Source organism: Coffea arabica, chromosome 6c, assembly GCF_036785885.1.
Source record: "Coffea arabica cultivar ET-39 chromosome 6c, Coffea Arabica ET-39 HiFi, whole genome shotgun sequence".
Lineage (NCBI taxonomy): Eukaryota > Viridiplantae > Streptophyta > Magnoliopsida > Gentianales > Rubiaceae > Coffea > Coffea arabica.
In genome coordinates, this window is record NC_092320.1 from 4,717,826 (window position 1) to 4,733,225 (window position 15,400).

A 15,400-nucleotide genomic window follows, 5' to 3' on the forward strand; every position below is an offset into this window, starting at 1 on the left:
AAAGGTAGACAGAACCACATAACTTTTTATTGAGGGAAAAGGAATAGAAACACATCTTATTCATAGACCACATCTGTAATAAAGATGCTAGAGCATCTCTTATTCGGAGAAACGCTTGCAATGCCTACACAAATTTCATCTATCACCTATCTTTGCTACATACCTACACACACCCAACTTCTAAGGAGAAAACTCAAAATCTAATGCGAAAGACTTCCATCTTCTCAAACATCTCCAGCCAACAAAATATCAAGCACATGAGATCTCAACAGCAAGGCGCCGTGGCTCTTTTGAAGATTCGCAGCCAGCAATACACCGAAAAGGGCCTTTTGCGGTTAAATCAATTGAACATCTGCTTTTTCCAATGCATGCCTACCAAAATATATAGAAAATGTTAGAAAAGTGAACGGACCAATACATACATACATACATAAATAAAGGGTATGAATAGTAGAAAAGTGAATTCAGCTTACGTACATCCTGAACGACAGAAAGGCTATCAGAAGCTTCACAGTTTCCTTTAGTAAATGCTCCACAAACACCGTCTGGATTACCAAAACTTGCAAAATCGATACGAGTCATAACTCTTCCTTGACACGACAAATCCAAAATATTCCCCTCTTCCACATTTGCACAGATCTTCACAAGTTTGATTGTTTGAAATTTGACATTTCGAGGGTCACCCCCAAATTCTTCAAACAAGACTAGATCGTTGTTTCCCTCGTCGCGCAGGAATGAGCGTGGAACATGGTACAATTGCTGAGTCGAGTTACCACATCCCCTTCGGCATTGTTGTGAGGGTTGATATTGTCCGCGATAGTCACATGCCTGACAACCCTGTTGACCTGCAGCAAAATTGCTAGGCCAGTATCGACCAATGTTGTGGCCATTAACCCATGCAGTTCCTTTACCAAGGTCTTGCAAATTCAATACAACTGGGTCTAGTCCCGAAGGAGTGCCAAAAGTTGTCTGTAGAAAAAGGGGGAAACAAAAATACGTGATGAGAATAAATACTGCTAACAGCAGCAATGGACTTGTATTATCAGTTGCGTTGCAGAACTTATGGAAGCATACCTTGTACCAAACAAACATCCTATTAATTGGCAAGCTTTTCTGAGAACTATGCCAACTTTGATGAGGAAGGTTCAGATAAAGTTGCTTCTGGTCAATTCCACCCATTCCAACCTTGTAAGCCCACGTATTTTTAGACAGATCTTTCTCCTCATGATTTGGTGTAACTAATTTCACTGGGCCCAGAATTCCATTCTTTATGTTGTCGAAGAATGCACCATAATTCTGACAGGTCGAGAGATGTCAAGAAACATATAGCAAAGAATAAATAAAAATAATAATCTAATCAAAAGAATATACAAATCCCCACCTGCAGACCAACCGTTGCACTAAGCAATGATATTGAGTTCATCCCATGTTTAAGGCTCACGGGAGAGCTAAAGTCAAATTCAAAATGTCCGTTTTGTGCAGCCTGTGACCCTGTTGATTAAACACGTATATATATAATAAGAATATTGACAACCCACAAAAAAAAAAAAAAAACAGAGGTATGTAATTTTTAACATGTAAAAAAGGCGTTGACTTTACCTACGTGAATACCGTTGACAAATGCATGGATGACGTGCCCAGTTGTATGAACATAAAGAGTAAGGTCTCCACCCCAGACTGGATCCTTTTTATTTACGTCCACACTAATCAAATGTAAACAAAAAAGAAAGTGTAATAAATCATGGAATATAATGGAAAATAACCTACGTACGAGGTTTAAAATTCTTGGACACATACGTTGTCATGTACCAAAGGTAATCAGACGTATCATTGGTTACTGTCTTTTGATCGAGTAACTCTGTTGCAAGAGTAAGACCCTTCGGATGGTGGCGTCCATGAACCTTCTGGGCAAGATTTTCAATAGGCTCAATCGTCCAACGCCACTTCAAGCCAGCTATATCTTCAACCGCGTCTAGTACATTTGTTTGAGCACTTACCTATATATTAAGGGCCATAAAAATTAATCACCGGATCGAAATTTGTTAAATATATTTAATTGAGCAGTGTTAATTAATTAATTGTTAACTCACTTGAGCAGTGTTGTAAGCCAAAGTTCGACAATCCCTATAGATGCTAACAGACCATGGCGGAATGGTATATTGTATGCCTTCAAAGGTTAGTGTCATGGCATCATTTGAATTTGCATTTCCGAAAAAGCAAACTCTTTCCGGACCATAAGTATAGACTGAAGACTGGAACAATTAGATAAAAGGGTACGTTAAAAGATGTTAGATTTTGGAAAAACCAAAAAAAAAAAAAAAAGACAGAATATATAGATGCGAATGAATGATCAGTACTCACAGATAGCATATAGGTTCCATGCTCTTGATATTTATGATCTCCGTAAGTCAAAATCTTTTCCAGTGAGTAGAGCAGGAGGTGCAATTGTCTAAGATGTCCCCATTTTGGTTGATTCAACAATCCTAGCAATTTTTTTTTTTTTTTTTTATAACGAGACAACAAAAGAAAATTTGAGAATTAAGTAAACAGGACAGGCGAAATCAAATACTGATATATTGTGTTATAAAATTTTAAAAAACAAGCCAAATCAAATAGGAGTATATATGTTTTAACATTATAGATTGTTACCATATTCATTAAGTGGTGCATCGTAATCATAACTTGTGATGATATAAGGTCCACCAGAAGTACGGCCAAAATTGGTGCCGCCATGATACTGTTCAAGAATATGGAAAAATAAACGAAAGGAAATTGTTCAAGAATTAATATATACCATGCAACTGTCAATTCTTTTTTTTTTTTTTTTTTTTCTGTGGTTAATTGGGAGAATCAATCACTAAAATACAAACCATGTAATAGTTCATGACCGTGCCATTCAATTGATAGAACCGAGCAACGGCAAATGCTACGTCTTCTGCAGTTCTACGCGGAGTTGCATCTCCCCAGTCCTTGAACCTTTATGGAGAAAAAAAAACCATTAAATGAAAGAAGAAAACCGTTTTATTTGAGAAAATTCAGATCAAAACTTACCACCCAGTCCAATTTTCTGTCCAAATTTTAGGAATATTGTCATTTTTGGGTTTGAACTGATCGCAGTAGAAACCGTTACATGTATTAATCTGAAGAAAAAAAAAAATAAAGATCAGGACTGCTGCAGTTTACTAGTTCCAGAAGCTACAAGTAATACCATGGGATCTGGAGCATCTGGCTGTTGACACATAATCCATGGAACTCCAATGCTCAGAGATTCAGCCAATTGAGCACACCACTGAATATAGGGTCTTGCAACACTTCCAAAATTCCAAGCAACATCTCCATATTCGTTCTCAATCTGATCATAAGGGAAAAAGAAAAATGAAAAGAAAGCTCGATCGTTATTTGATGTAGGGGTTATGTATTTAGTAGTAGTGTATAAACAACAATTGATAGACTCTTGATCTCAACCAAACCTGAGCAAGGATTATTGGACCTCCTTGAGAAGCAAAAAGGTTAGCATTTTTCATCATTTCAACTATCAGAGTTGTGAAGGTTCTCATTTCATCCTACAATGATGAAGAACAAATACTTAAAATGGAAAGTTCTTTCAACTTCAAATACTAGTAGAATGGAAAGTTTCAAATTGACATAGTACTAGTAGAATGGTTTTCAATTACCAAGAAAGCGGGGCTTGTTGTCCTGAAGGTCACATTCTGCATATTGTGCAACCACGCAGGAAATCCCCTAGTGCACAAAGTTCAATATACAAGTTTATTACTACACCATGCATGCATATATAGGTTTTTTTTTTTTTCTTGGCCACCTCATGAGAAACATCTTCTATAGGAAAATAGTCACGTACCCAAAATTCCACTCGGCACAGACATATGGTCCAATCCTTAAAATAGCATAAAGTCCCTCGTCTTGGATGGCTTTGATGAACCTGACGAGGTCCAGATTGCCACCAAAGTCGTACTGAAAATAAGTCCAGAAGAGTGGTTAATAAGTCGCAATAATCTACGTACGTAATTTTTGGTGTGAAAAATATTTGTTCATATATATTCTATGCCAGAATTACAAAGTTATATATATGTAGCGTTAGTAGCTGTTACCTGACGACGGAGTGGTTCATGGACGTTCCAAAATACATATGTTTCAATTGTATTCAGACCCCCTTCTTTTGCTTGTCTAATCAGGGATGGCCACATCTACGCATATACAAACAAATATATCTAGCAAACGGTTTGCATTAATTGTAACATGCATTCATGAAATAAAACACTATAACAAAAGAATGGATCGAAAATCATTTGTGAACCAAGAAAAAGAGGAAAATAAAAAGAAACAACTGCATGATCGTACTTCTGTAGTACTGCGAGGATAATGGATGGATCCAGAGATTATGATTCTCCTCTGTCCATCGATTTTGAGTGCTCTTCCATCGTAGGAAATCTGGGCAGATTGACAACCAAGGTAGGTAGCAAACAAAACAATAGTGAACACAAAGAACGCCTTGGCATTGTAACCCTCCATTGCAGATTACACACACTGTATCTGATACAAATGGTGGTGAGGTTGCTTTCCACTATTTATAGAGTCAGGAGGTGATACAAATGGTGATCAGGTTGTTTCCGCTAGGAGAGGACGATAGACGGGATAAAGTGGTACTGTGGTTATCTTGTAATGCATTTAAATAAATAAGGTGTTTATCTATCCGAATTAAGTTTCAATTTTTTGGATTATCGTTATGTTTATCTGATTCGTATTTGATAAGAAGTTATCTAACAAATTAATAAGGAAAAATTATTGCAAATTAACAAGCGATATATCAACATCCGGAATTAAGCGAAGGGAAGAGGTTAATTATTTTTACTAAACATAATAATATACGCAATGGCATGGCAGTATCATGTGAGTATGATCGAATCTGATTCGCAAATTTAACACGTAGCATTGGCACATAGGAATTTAGCTAGGAACAAGTGCAATATCGAATAGCGAATTTAGCTATGGAGATTTGAAACTCAAATTGAAGCTGAAGATGTAGTCTACAAAACTACGGACGGCACAGCGTTTATGATATATCATCGGCAAGATTTTAAACTCAAATTGAAGCCGAATATCTAGTGGATAAAACTTCGGCCTAAATATAGGAAAAAGGAGAGGGGAAAAAAAAAGCGCAAAAACTGGTGGAATTTTACATGGAGCGGACGCAAGTGTTTATAGAGGGCAGGACGCTTCGTATTAGAATGACATTAACGAATATACCATCATCATCTTCTTCTTCTTCTTTCAAAGGGCTTTTTCAAGGCCTCTGGTTACGGTTTTTGAAAAATGTCGAATGCTATTATATTATATATGCTGTTAAAAGGGTTCTAATTGAGATTTTGCGTCATACTACTATAATTGTCCTTGGGAGTTATCTGATTAGCGTTTACCAGTACAACTTTTTCTGCTGATGGTGCTACTGCCGCTAGTCAAAGTTAACTTTGCTCCAGATCCCATGTCACTTGCAGTTTCACCACCAGAAGACGGTGTGTGTTTGGGTGTTGGGGAGTGTGTTGATCATTTTTTGACGATCACTACAGACTCATTCTAGGTTTCCTGAGCTATATATAGGGGTGTGCAAAATGGAAAAATTTCGATTTACCGATCGAATTCGAATTAAAATCTATTCAAATCACTTATTGCTTAAGCATTTAGGCTTTGTTTATTTTGATGGAATAGGAGGGAAAGAAAAGGAAAGGAAACGGCGGGATAAGATTTTAATATTTGAATTAATTTTTGAGGAGGGAAAGGAAAGAATCAGAAGAGAAAGGGAGGAACCAAATCTTTTTTTTTTTTTTTTTTGTAGTTTACTTTCTATCTAAAAAGTGGGCGAAAACATAGGGACACCAAAATTTATGAATATTATAAAATTTTCTAAAAAAATTATTATGCGTATACAAATTGAACTTTTAAATTATGAATAAAAATGTAATTAACTCGTGATAGTTTCCTTTTTTTTTTTCTTTCACAATCACAAGAAGATGGATGGATTATGATTTCCTCTACTCTCATTTTTTTTCCCTACGATATCCTCTTCCTTCCTTTCATTCTCTTTCCTTCAATCCAAACAGTGCCTTAGATTTATAATTCATAAATTATAAAAATATATTTTAAACATTATAATAATTTATAATTTACAAGTTCTAATAATTTCTAAATAATCTAAACAATTAGAGGATTTTGAGAGGGTTTCAAGTCTTTCATCAAATCCTTCAATGGAAATGCAGCCTTAATTAATCTTGTAAGCGAAGATCTACTAGTATAAAAAAAAAAAAAAATCGGAATGCAGCCTTAATTAATCTTGTGAGCGAAGATGTACTACGCCGGACGGCATTACATGCATATGACATCACGGGTGGGGTCGGCACGAATACGAGAAGAAAAGGAAAATTGCGGGGGAATTTTGCATGAAGAGCTCGAAAGTCGAAAGTCGAGACTTAAGGCCAGCTGAAGAAGACGCTTGGCTAGACGGCGCCACCATCTTCCAAAAACTGTTACACTGCTTTCATCACTACCAGTCTACTACACGATACCCATCACCCATGACCCAACCCAGCCCCACCCCAAACCCAAAACCGTCTCTCTTTGATTTTGCTTTCCCATAAATAACGGCACAAAGTTATATTTTGCGTCTCTACATTGAAGTCTAGTAATTATGCAATTTGTAAATTAATTAGAGAGAGAGAGGGGGGAGGGGGGGGGGGAGAGACACTGAGACTGATGGATTACCAGTTGAAAGTAGTAACAGGTTTTCTGGTTGTTAATTGCTGCTAGTATTTGTATCAGAAATTATTATGCGAAGCTGTAGCTAGAAATAATTAAGGCATGCATACATGTCTGAGTCTGAGATGGAGGGGTGGAGGAAAAACGTATGGTCATGGTGGAAAAAGAAAACCGCACATATACTGTCATCTTCTTCAAAGCCTTGGCGGGTTATGGGGCCATTCATTATGATTCTGGGGATAGTGATGGTAGTGCTATTGGTTGGTTCCAAAGGTCGTAACTGGGATTTCGCTGCATCAAATTACCATCATCATCCTTGGGCGGCGTGGAACTGGCCGCCTTCTAATTCTGTGATTACCGATTCAAATTTTTCTGCTGATGCTACTTCAGCCTTGAGCTCAAACGTTGTCGTTCAAGATCCTACCACGCTTTCAGTTTCACCACCAAAAGATGGCGGAGCAGCTGCAACAATGCGTGCTACTGATGATCATTTTGGTGATCATCACCCACGAACTCCTTCGGGAAGCGGTGGCGGAACAAATAATAGTGAGCTAGAGGCAGCTGCACTTTTGTCTCGTGACCACATTTTCAGCCACTCTGGTTCATTACCACCACAGCTTGGTGTTCATGTTGGAGAAACAAATAATCAACCAGCAGTAAGTCTGACCTCTTCTTTGAAATGTCCGCCGCTTTTTTTTTTTTATTATTATTTGATTTTCCTCCACAGTTATTGAATGTCTAATTTTAGGAAACTGAAAAATAATATTAAGATTCTGCTGTTTCTTATTCCTACTTCTTCCTTTCATTTTCCATTTATTCTTCTTCGCCAATTTTTTTTTTTCAATTTTAGGCAGAATTTCATGTTCAAAATTTCAACAGAACGGAAAAGATTACTACCTCTACTATGACATTATATGGCTCCACATATAGAAGGGAACGGAGCGGCAGTTTGGTGGAAGAGAGAAAGTAGATATATAGCTACATTGTAGCAAACGCTAAAGTAGCGGCTTTCTAGTTTAAAATTACTATTGTCGGGCTAAAGTAGAAGTTTTCAACTAATAAAGTAGTTCCGGCTGATTTATTCTGCATTCGCATTTTTTTTTTCTTTAGGTTTTTTTATTTTCAATTTTTTTAGTATAAGTAGAGTTCGAACGAATAATCTTTTACTTACACTTCTTCTCATAATTCCATTCAACCCATTCCTCCCCGTTACGTTGAAAATGAATTTCTCCTCTTGTACATGTTATTATTCTAATATCTTTTAATATGTTTAATTTTGGATCTAATTCGTGTTTAATTTTTTGTGCTGCACTACACGAATTAGGAAAAGTTATGCACTTTTATTGAGGGGGAAAGGGAAAAGAGCATACTAAAACCAGTAAAACGTGTTTAATTGGTTTGTACTTATGTAGTCACTATCATTAAACAGGAAACAGAAAAGGAACTCGATATTACCAAGAATAGGACCACGATTTCTTCTGTCAATGGAACTCACACCCCACCAGGGCCACCACTGAATGCGAGCCTAAACAATAGGTCTAGCAAGTTAGGGAGGCTTGAAGCAAGGATGTGGCAGGCTCTATTGGAGATTGGAGGAGCTTATACCAACGGAAATCAGTCGTCATATGATCCTGACTACGTACCGACAGGCCCCATGTACTGGAACGCCAATGCCTTCCATAGGTATGCTGCCCTTCCTACTCTTTGGTATGATCCTGTTGAGGAATACAAAATTTGGTCATATCTATAGCTATTGCATCTTATGCAAGTCGTAGTTGACATTTGGGAAAGTCTTAACTAACCGTATAGAACTTATGGTCACATGATACTCAAACTTGTAGTGGTAATTCTTAGTGGTTTCTCTCAATCCCCTCCTTCCCCATATCTTTTGGATGTAGATTATGGATAATGATTACTCCGATTGCAGCCAAATTTGGATTATTTTATGTCTTCTCTGGCCATTTTCAGGAGCTACTTGGAAATGGAAAGGCAGTTCAAGGTGTATGTGTACAAATAAGGGGAGCCTCCTATTTTTCACAATGGTCCTTGTAAAAGCATTTATTAGCTATGGAGGGGAATTTTATTCATCAAATGGAGATGACCAAGTTTAGGACCAGGGACCCAAATAAAGCACATGTTTACTTCCTTCCAATGAGTGTGACAGCAATCGTCCACTTCATATATGAAAGCAAATTGAGGGATCATTGGAAACCAATGAAACGCACAGTCAGCGATTATGTGGATCTTGTTTCTGGAAAATACCCTTACTGGAATCGAAGCCTTGGAGCAGATCATTTCATCCTTGCTTGCCATGATTGGGTAAATTTGAGATGAACCATATATGAAATTTTCTTTTCCATTTGCTTGGCTCGAGAACCAGCTCGAGAACCAGCCCATCATCCCTTTGTATTGTCTCAAATCTGGAAACTTCAAATAGTTAAAAGCTTGATTGCACGTTGCAGGGGCCTGAACTTTCCTCGTCAGTTCCTGAGCTGTATACTAACTCCATTCGTGCCCTGTGTAATGCCAATACCTCTGAAGGATTCAATCCTCAAAAAGACGTTTCTTTTCCAGAGATACACCTTCCTCGCGGTACATTGGAAGGCTTAGTCGGGGGCCCATCCCCCTCACAGCGGACAATCCTGGTATTCTTTTCTGGAGGGCTTCATGGCCCTATTAGGCCCGTGCTTTTTGAGCACTGGGAAAACAAAGACGAGGACGTCCAGGTTCACAGGCACTTACCGAAAGGTGTTTCATACTATGGGATGTTGAAGAGCAGCAAGTTCTGCATTTGTCCTAGCGGTTACGAGGTTGCGAGCCCAAGATTGGTGGAGGCACTGTACACTGGCTGTGTCCCTGTACTCATCAAGGACCATTATGTGCTGCCATTTAGTGATGTTCTGAACTGGAAGATGTTCTCGGTTGAAATTCCCGTGAAGAATATTCCAAACTTGAAAAAAATTCTTATGACTATTTCTACAAGACAGTACATTAGGATGCAGAGAAGGGGCAAACAAATCAGGCGGCATTTTGAGCTTAATTTGCCTCCAAAGCGGTATGATGTGTTTCACATGATTCTTCATTCCGTTTGGCTTAGAAGGCTCAATGTTCAACTTCATGGGATGAGGGATCCCTAAACCAATAGATAGATGTTTGGGTATAGCGCTGTATGTTGCTTGGCACTCATGCTCATGGATCACTAACTTGTGGTGTTGCTAATATTTCAGATCATTAGATTGTTATCCCTACAGATAAAGCCAAAGCATCGTGGTAAACAGTAATTAGAGTGTGTTTTCCTTACTACAGATGAGAAAAAAAGCCTACACTGTATATTCAACAGCGTATAAGCAGCATAATGTTGTTTATTTTCTCTCTGTCTTTTGGCCGGCCCGGCCTCCTTTTTGCAGTTGGAATCCTCTATGCCACTATTCGGTGCCAAATTCAGTGCCAATCTCAGTTATCACGTGATGATAGAAGAAATTTAAATAAATAGCATATGACAAATTAAATAAACATGACACTTGGCATAAATATAGAAGTGGCACTGAATTGCTACTGGAAAAGTGGCACTGAGAATCCTGTGTGCCTTTTTTGTGTTTTATAAAAAAAACCATGTGTGTCCAAATTTATGTGAAATGATCCCATAGAAGAGGACACGATTCATGATAAAATGTCCTGAATGGCATCCATTTGCACGAGGTTTTAAAATTTTTTAAAAATATTTTATTGCCTTTTTTTATGTAAAAAAAAAATCAGTATTTTATTCCTTATTTTCTAGAATGATACACATGACAAGTAGATGATTCAAAATGGTAGCCTGATATTGTACTTTAAATATTTTAAATAGTTACTATAAGCAAAATTAAGCTTTAAGTACGAAAATTTGTAAACTATATTAAAAAAAAAAAAAAAAAAAAAGGCCAGCACCAATGCATATTTTAAAGGAAACACAAAATTGGCTTGCCTAAACTAAATAAAATGGGTTTGGGGTGCCCAATGGACATTCATTGAGAGATATTTCAGGTGTCGTATTTTTTAAAATGTAAAATTAATTAAGAAAAGTAAACAAATATAAAGAAACGTTAAATGAATTTTAGGTATGTTAACGAGTTACCAATGGATATCTATTAGCAAAACCCAAATAAAAATAAAAATGATTCTATTGAACTAAACGTTTCGTGCTCAAAATTGTCCAAAGCTCTCCTATACAAAATCAAAATACGCTAAATCAATATACTATTCTATTAGCTATCATTTCAAATCAGTAGGAACGATTTTTATTTTTGGCAGGGATGCAAATTGAGTACGTGAACTATCGTTAAAGGTTTCATCCTGAGATTATGTTTACATTGAAGTAAATTAATTTGTATCTAATTGCACCAATCTCTAATCGTTTGTCATGTAACTCTACAAACACACACACACACACACACATAAGATAGTATTGGTTTTTCCGTCTCAAAGAAACAAAAATCACTCGTTCCAAATCCACAAGATTAATATGTCATCAACTAAGAAGATAAGATAATAAATGTGCTTGCGCGTGCATGGTTCTCAAGGCATTTACCAGCTTCTTATTTCAAATATATATAGTCCAAAAAAAAATAAAATAATATATACCTACTTATATTTGACAGCAAACATGCAAGCTTTGTTGTATATTCTCGTGAGATGGTTATGTAATTAAGTTGATTGATATAGGGTTCTTCAGTAACTTGTAATTAATAAATCGTTATTCAATTCAATTCCCAAATGATGTATTCATGGGCAGAAGATTTGAACCTACGACCAGTTGCCCTTTTGATGATTCCCAACAAAAAAAAAAAAAAAAAAAAAAACGCTGCTTTCTGATTTTTACCCGAAAATCTCCACGAATAATAAACAAGGTGGGAGTACAATAAAACATGCAGCTCCATGCGATATCAGCAGAGTGGCCTACATAGCGTGGCAAAAACTACCCAGTTTGATTATGATCGCAAATTCAATAATCATGGGCAATGCCCCAATTCATTAAGGGATTATAGCATCCCTGATGCTGGAAAAAATCCTTCCACTGCTTTTCCAGTTTCCCCTCCTCTTCGATATCAAGAAATCCTTCTGTTCATGTTTCTTACATTTAATTTCGTGATGTTTAATTTGATTTGGATGAGGGTGCTTTTGGTTTGCTCGACATTTTAGCCTTGACGTTGATCTCTGATGGACAAGGATTGCGGCTATTATATTCCAGCTTCTGCATGGTAGACGAATAGACTACCAAATTTGTGAAGACATTTTTTTTTTTTTTTGAAACTTTCCCTAAATTTTTTAGCAACTTGTTCGGTTATTTTTTTTCATAGAACTACTATTATCGAGTATGAAGCAAATTATCAATAGTTTTATTTTTGTTTCGAAACAGCTTTGAAATTGTATTGTATTACTAGTATGTTTATGGAGGATTTCCATTTCCCTTTTTTTTTTTTAGTAGAGAGGATTTCATTTATGGGAAATGACCAAAAAAAAAAAAAAAGAAACCCCCATAAATGAAAAAAGATTCTAATCCTAGACGACGGAGATTTTCAGGATATAATAAAAGGAAGGTTCACCATGCAATCAGAAAGGAAGGTATCCCTTGAAAGACGGTTAACTTAGGTTTCCGACTCTTGAAGTTAGAAGTATATAAGTGTTCGCTTAATTCACTGGAAAGTAGAATCTCCAATTGGGACAGTGGAAGACGTGCAAATCCGGACTTTACCATATATGGAAAATAAAAAATTTCACTTCTGTATATTTAACGTTCTTCCTCCCCATCCCAGAGGAAAAGAATCCGGACCGAAAACTGACAGAACCACAGGAGGAGAACTTTGCGCTTCTCATGACATGCTATTCATCTTCAATTCAATATCACTTTTCCCATCATCTCCTACACGAAGACTCATAGTCCGATCGGTCGAGCAGGTCCCAAAGATACAAGTATGCGGGATTGTAAAGAATTCTTTACAGAACCATTCTTTTCGAGGCTTCGCCTGGTTCTGGTAGCAGTAATTGCTACCACTGCAATATTGGCTATGAGTAGCAGTAGAATCCCACTTACTGCGTACCGGAAGGCATATCTTCAGTCAAAAGAGTCGGACGGCTCCCGTGTATCAAATATTTCTGCTCATACCCAGCCAAGAAAAGATGGTGATTATCACGTAAGGCCTCTCTACTTGTACAGTTCTATAATTTACTTTGACCCATCCAAGATGCAAATAAAAAACGTAATGAATGCGTGCCTTAACTCGCTTGTCCATCCACCTACTGCAAATGGAATGCGAATTTGCAAAGAAGTCTTTAAATATTTGATGGTTGCAGTTTTAAGAGTGTGGTTGAATCACAACATCTTGTAAATTGGCACAACTGGGATTCTGGTTCCTATAGATCATGCAATTTTTTCCAACATTTATTAAACTTGTAAGTATTACACGACTATTTTGTCTCTCGTTCCCTTGTGTCGCGCACGTTTTCATGTTTTCTTGCACACATATTTTAGTCGATATTCTTTTCGGTCGCATGTAGCTCCAGTTATGGGCAAGGTTGTATCTTGTATGTCAATCACGATGGATAAATTGAAAGAGCCCTGCATTGAAAACGCTGGGATAATATATAATTCTTGAGTAATTCCACGGAGAATGAGTAGGAAATCCGAAAAAGTTTGTCAAGTTGATCATTGACCGAATGATATGCATTAATTGTTGCCTCTTACTCTTTCGCTTGTGAGTTGCTCATCCGGTAATGATTGGAACTTCAACAGCTAAAAAGTGATGAAGGGCTTCATAATATCACCAATGTCCCGCGATCCAAGAATAAGTACAGTAACTTAGAGATCTTAGAAGCAAGTCTAGCGGAAGCTCGGGCTGCAATAAAAGGAGCCAGAATTGGACAAGAAGCACCTCACGAGGACTTTGTCCCCAAGGGTCCAATGTACCTGAATGCTACAGCCTTCCGCAGGTAATATCTTTCAATTTCCATCTAAAGTTGAAGGAGTATCATTTATCAACCGAGGACGTTACTTCAGTAATGGAAAGGAAAAGGATAAATAAGGTTTACCATTGATCTCACTTCTTTTAACTCCCCTTTTGAACTGCAGGAGCTATTTGGAAATGGAGAAAAGATTTAAGGTGTTCATCTACGAAGAAGGGGGTCCCCCAGTTTTCCATGTTGGGCCCTGCAAGCATACATATGCTATCGAGGGGTATTTCATACAAGCGCTGGAAGTTAGCCCCTTCAGGACGACGGATCCAAGCAAAGCTCACCTTTACTACCTCCCATTCAGCGTGACGAGGATAACGGAATTCATTTATGTCCCTGAATCCCGTGAATGGGGCCTAATGAAAAGTTTTGTCGCAGACTATGTCAATACTATCTCACACAAGTACCCTTACTGGAATCGAAGCCTTGGAGCAGATCATTTTATGCTTGCTTGCCATGATTGGGTAAGCACTCATTAATCAAGTGATTGAGGTCTTGTTTCTGTCGTAGAATTTCTTAATTTCCTAGAGATTGTTGCATTGCAGGGGCCTGAACTATCTTTTGCAGTCCCATATCTGTACACCAATTCCATCCGAGCTTTATGCAATGCAAATACCTCCGAGAGGTTTGCCCCCTCCAGAGATGTTTCTATCCCCGAAATCCACCTCCCACTGGGCACAACCAAAGGCATGATAGGAGGTCCTTCACCATCCAAACGTCCAATATTGGTGTTCTATGCCGGGGGAATTCACGGTCCTATAAGGCCAATTCTTCTTGAGTACTGGGAAGACAAGGATGCCGATGTTCAAATCCATCAATACCTCCCCAAGGGCGTTTCGTACTACGGAATGATGAGGAAAAGCAGGTACTGCATTTGTCCTAGCGGATATGAAGTAGCAAGCCCGAGAATGGTGGAGGCATTGTACATGGGATGCGTCCCTGTCCTCATTAAGGAAGGGTATGTGATTCCCTTCAGCGACATTCTGAATTGGAAGGCATTCGCAGTCGTAATTCCAGTTCAGGATATTCCCAACTTGAAAAGGATTCTAATGGCTATTTCTCCAAGGCAATACATAAGGATGCAGCGCAGGGGAATCCAAGTAAGGAGACATTTCGAAATTAATACACCTCCAAAGCGTTATGATGTCTTTCACATGATTCTTCATTCTATCTGGCTCAGAAGACTCAATATCATAGTGGAAGATGCCACTGAATCGTGACTCCATTATTTACAGGGTGATCAGTATTAAACGTGAGTTTGATTTGGGTAGGTAGATGTACAAAGGAAAATGAACCTGAGGACTTAATTTGTTGATGAATCAGTAGGGAGTAAATTAATTCTTTTGACGAGTACTTCCCGTATTGGAATTGCATGCCATGAAACTTTGTCCATAGATATCATGAACATTTGTCCATAAATTTCTTCATTTTTTTTTTTTTTGCATTAAGGTCACATAAAGGACGCAAGTGCTAATTTTCTATTTGTGTCCGAAAAGAATAATGCTTCGATACCGTCAAGAAGTAGTACCATACGGTCCTTAAAATGGGCTTAAAGTTGAGATTGCTGGGAGCTTTAGTTAAGTGTCAAAATTAGTTAAAATGTCAGCGAACATGTTTTTCTCCATGCAAGACAGCCTTTTAATCC

At 37.7% G+C, this 15,400-nt stretch overlaps 3 protein-coding genes across 3 annotated transcripts; 2 read left to right on the forward strand and 1 right to left on the reverse strand.

Annotated features, from left to right (window-relative positions):
• Positions 1–5: 5 nt before the first annotated feature.
• Positions 6–4,569, reverse strand: LOC140008323 (beta-galactosidase 15-like). Its single transcript, XM_072052259.1, has 17 exons — positions 4,360–4,569; positions 4,110–4,205; positions 3,860–3,972; positions 3,675–3,741; positions 3,471–3,563; positions 3,209–3,352; positions 3,052–3,140; positions 2,871–2,976; positions 2,650–2,737; positions 2,362–2,483; positions 2,091–2,252; positions 1,798–1,997; positions 1,600–1,703; positions 1,382–1,491; positions 1,075–1,296; positions 478–969; positions 6–372 (listed from the first exon to the last, which is right to left on the reverse strand). Exons 1-17 carry the CDS (start codon positions 4,528–4,530, stop codon positions 250–252), a joined length of 2,502 nt encoding a protein of 833 aa, XP_071908360.1. The 5' UTR covers positions 4,531–4,569; the 3' UTR covers positions 6–249.
• A 2,025-nt stretch (positions 4,570–6,594) lies between these two features.
• LOC113697401 (probable glycosyltransferase At5g03795) lies at positions 6,595–10,133 on the forward strand. Its single transcript, XM_027217002.2, is given in 5 exon segments — positions 6,595–7,424; positions 8,198–8,451; positions 8,737–8,830; positions 8,833–9,087; positions 9,231–10,133. Coding segments are annotated over 5 exon segments (1,824 nt in total). The 5' UTR covers positions 6,595–6,878; the 3' UTR covers positions 9,906–10,133.
• A 2,244-nt stretch (positions 10,134–12,377) lies between these two features.
• Positions 12,378–15,108, forward strand: LOC140008324 (probable glycosyltransferase At5g03795). The gene is made up of 4 exons (XM_072052261.1): positions 12,378–12,938; positions 13,538–13,734; positions 13,874–14,219; positions 14,301–15,108. Exons 1-4 carry the CDS (start codon positions 12,720–12,722, stop codon positions 14,973–14,975), a joined length of 1,437 nt encoding a protein of 478 aa, XP_071908362.1. The 5' UTR covers positions 12,378–12,719; the 3' UTR covers positions 14,976–15,108.
• The last annotated feature ends 292 nt before the right edge of the window (positions 15,109–15,400 follow it).

Bases quoted from the DNA above. Each gene is read 5' to 3' on its own strand.
- LOC140008323 (XM_072052259.1), bottom strand. From the start codon at position 4,530: ATGGAGGGTTACAATGCCAAGGCGTTCTTTGTGTTCACTATTGTTTTG. The intron at 2,977-3,051 runs GTAAGTTTTGAT...TTCTCCATAAAG, and splicing joins ACAGAAAATTGGACTGGGTG to GTTCAAGGACTGGGGAGATG. The intron at 2,253-2,361 runs GTGAGTACTGAT...TAATTGTTCCAG, and splicing joins ATGGAACCTATATGCTATCT to TCTTCAGTCTATACTTATGG.
- LOC140008324 (XM_072052261.1), top strand. From the start codon at position 12,720: ATGCGGGATTGTAAAGAATTCTTTACAGAACCATTCTTTTCGAGGCTT. The intron at 13,735-13,873 runs GTAATATCTTTC...TTTGAACTGCAG, and splicing joins AATGCTACAGCCTTCCGCAG to GAGCTATTTGGAAATGGAGA. The intron at 14,220-14,300 runs GTAAGCACTCAT...GTTGCATTGCAG, and splicing joins TGCTTGCTTGCCATGATTGG to GGGCCTGAACTATCTTTTGC.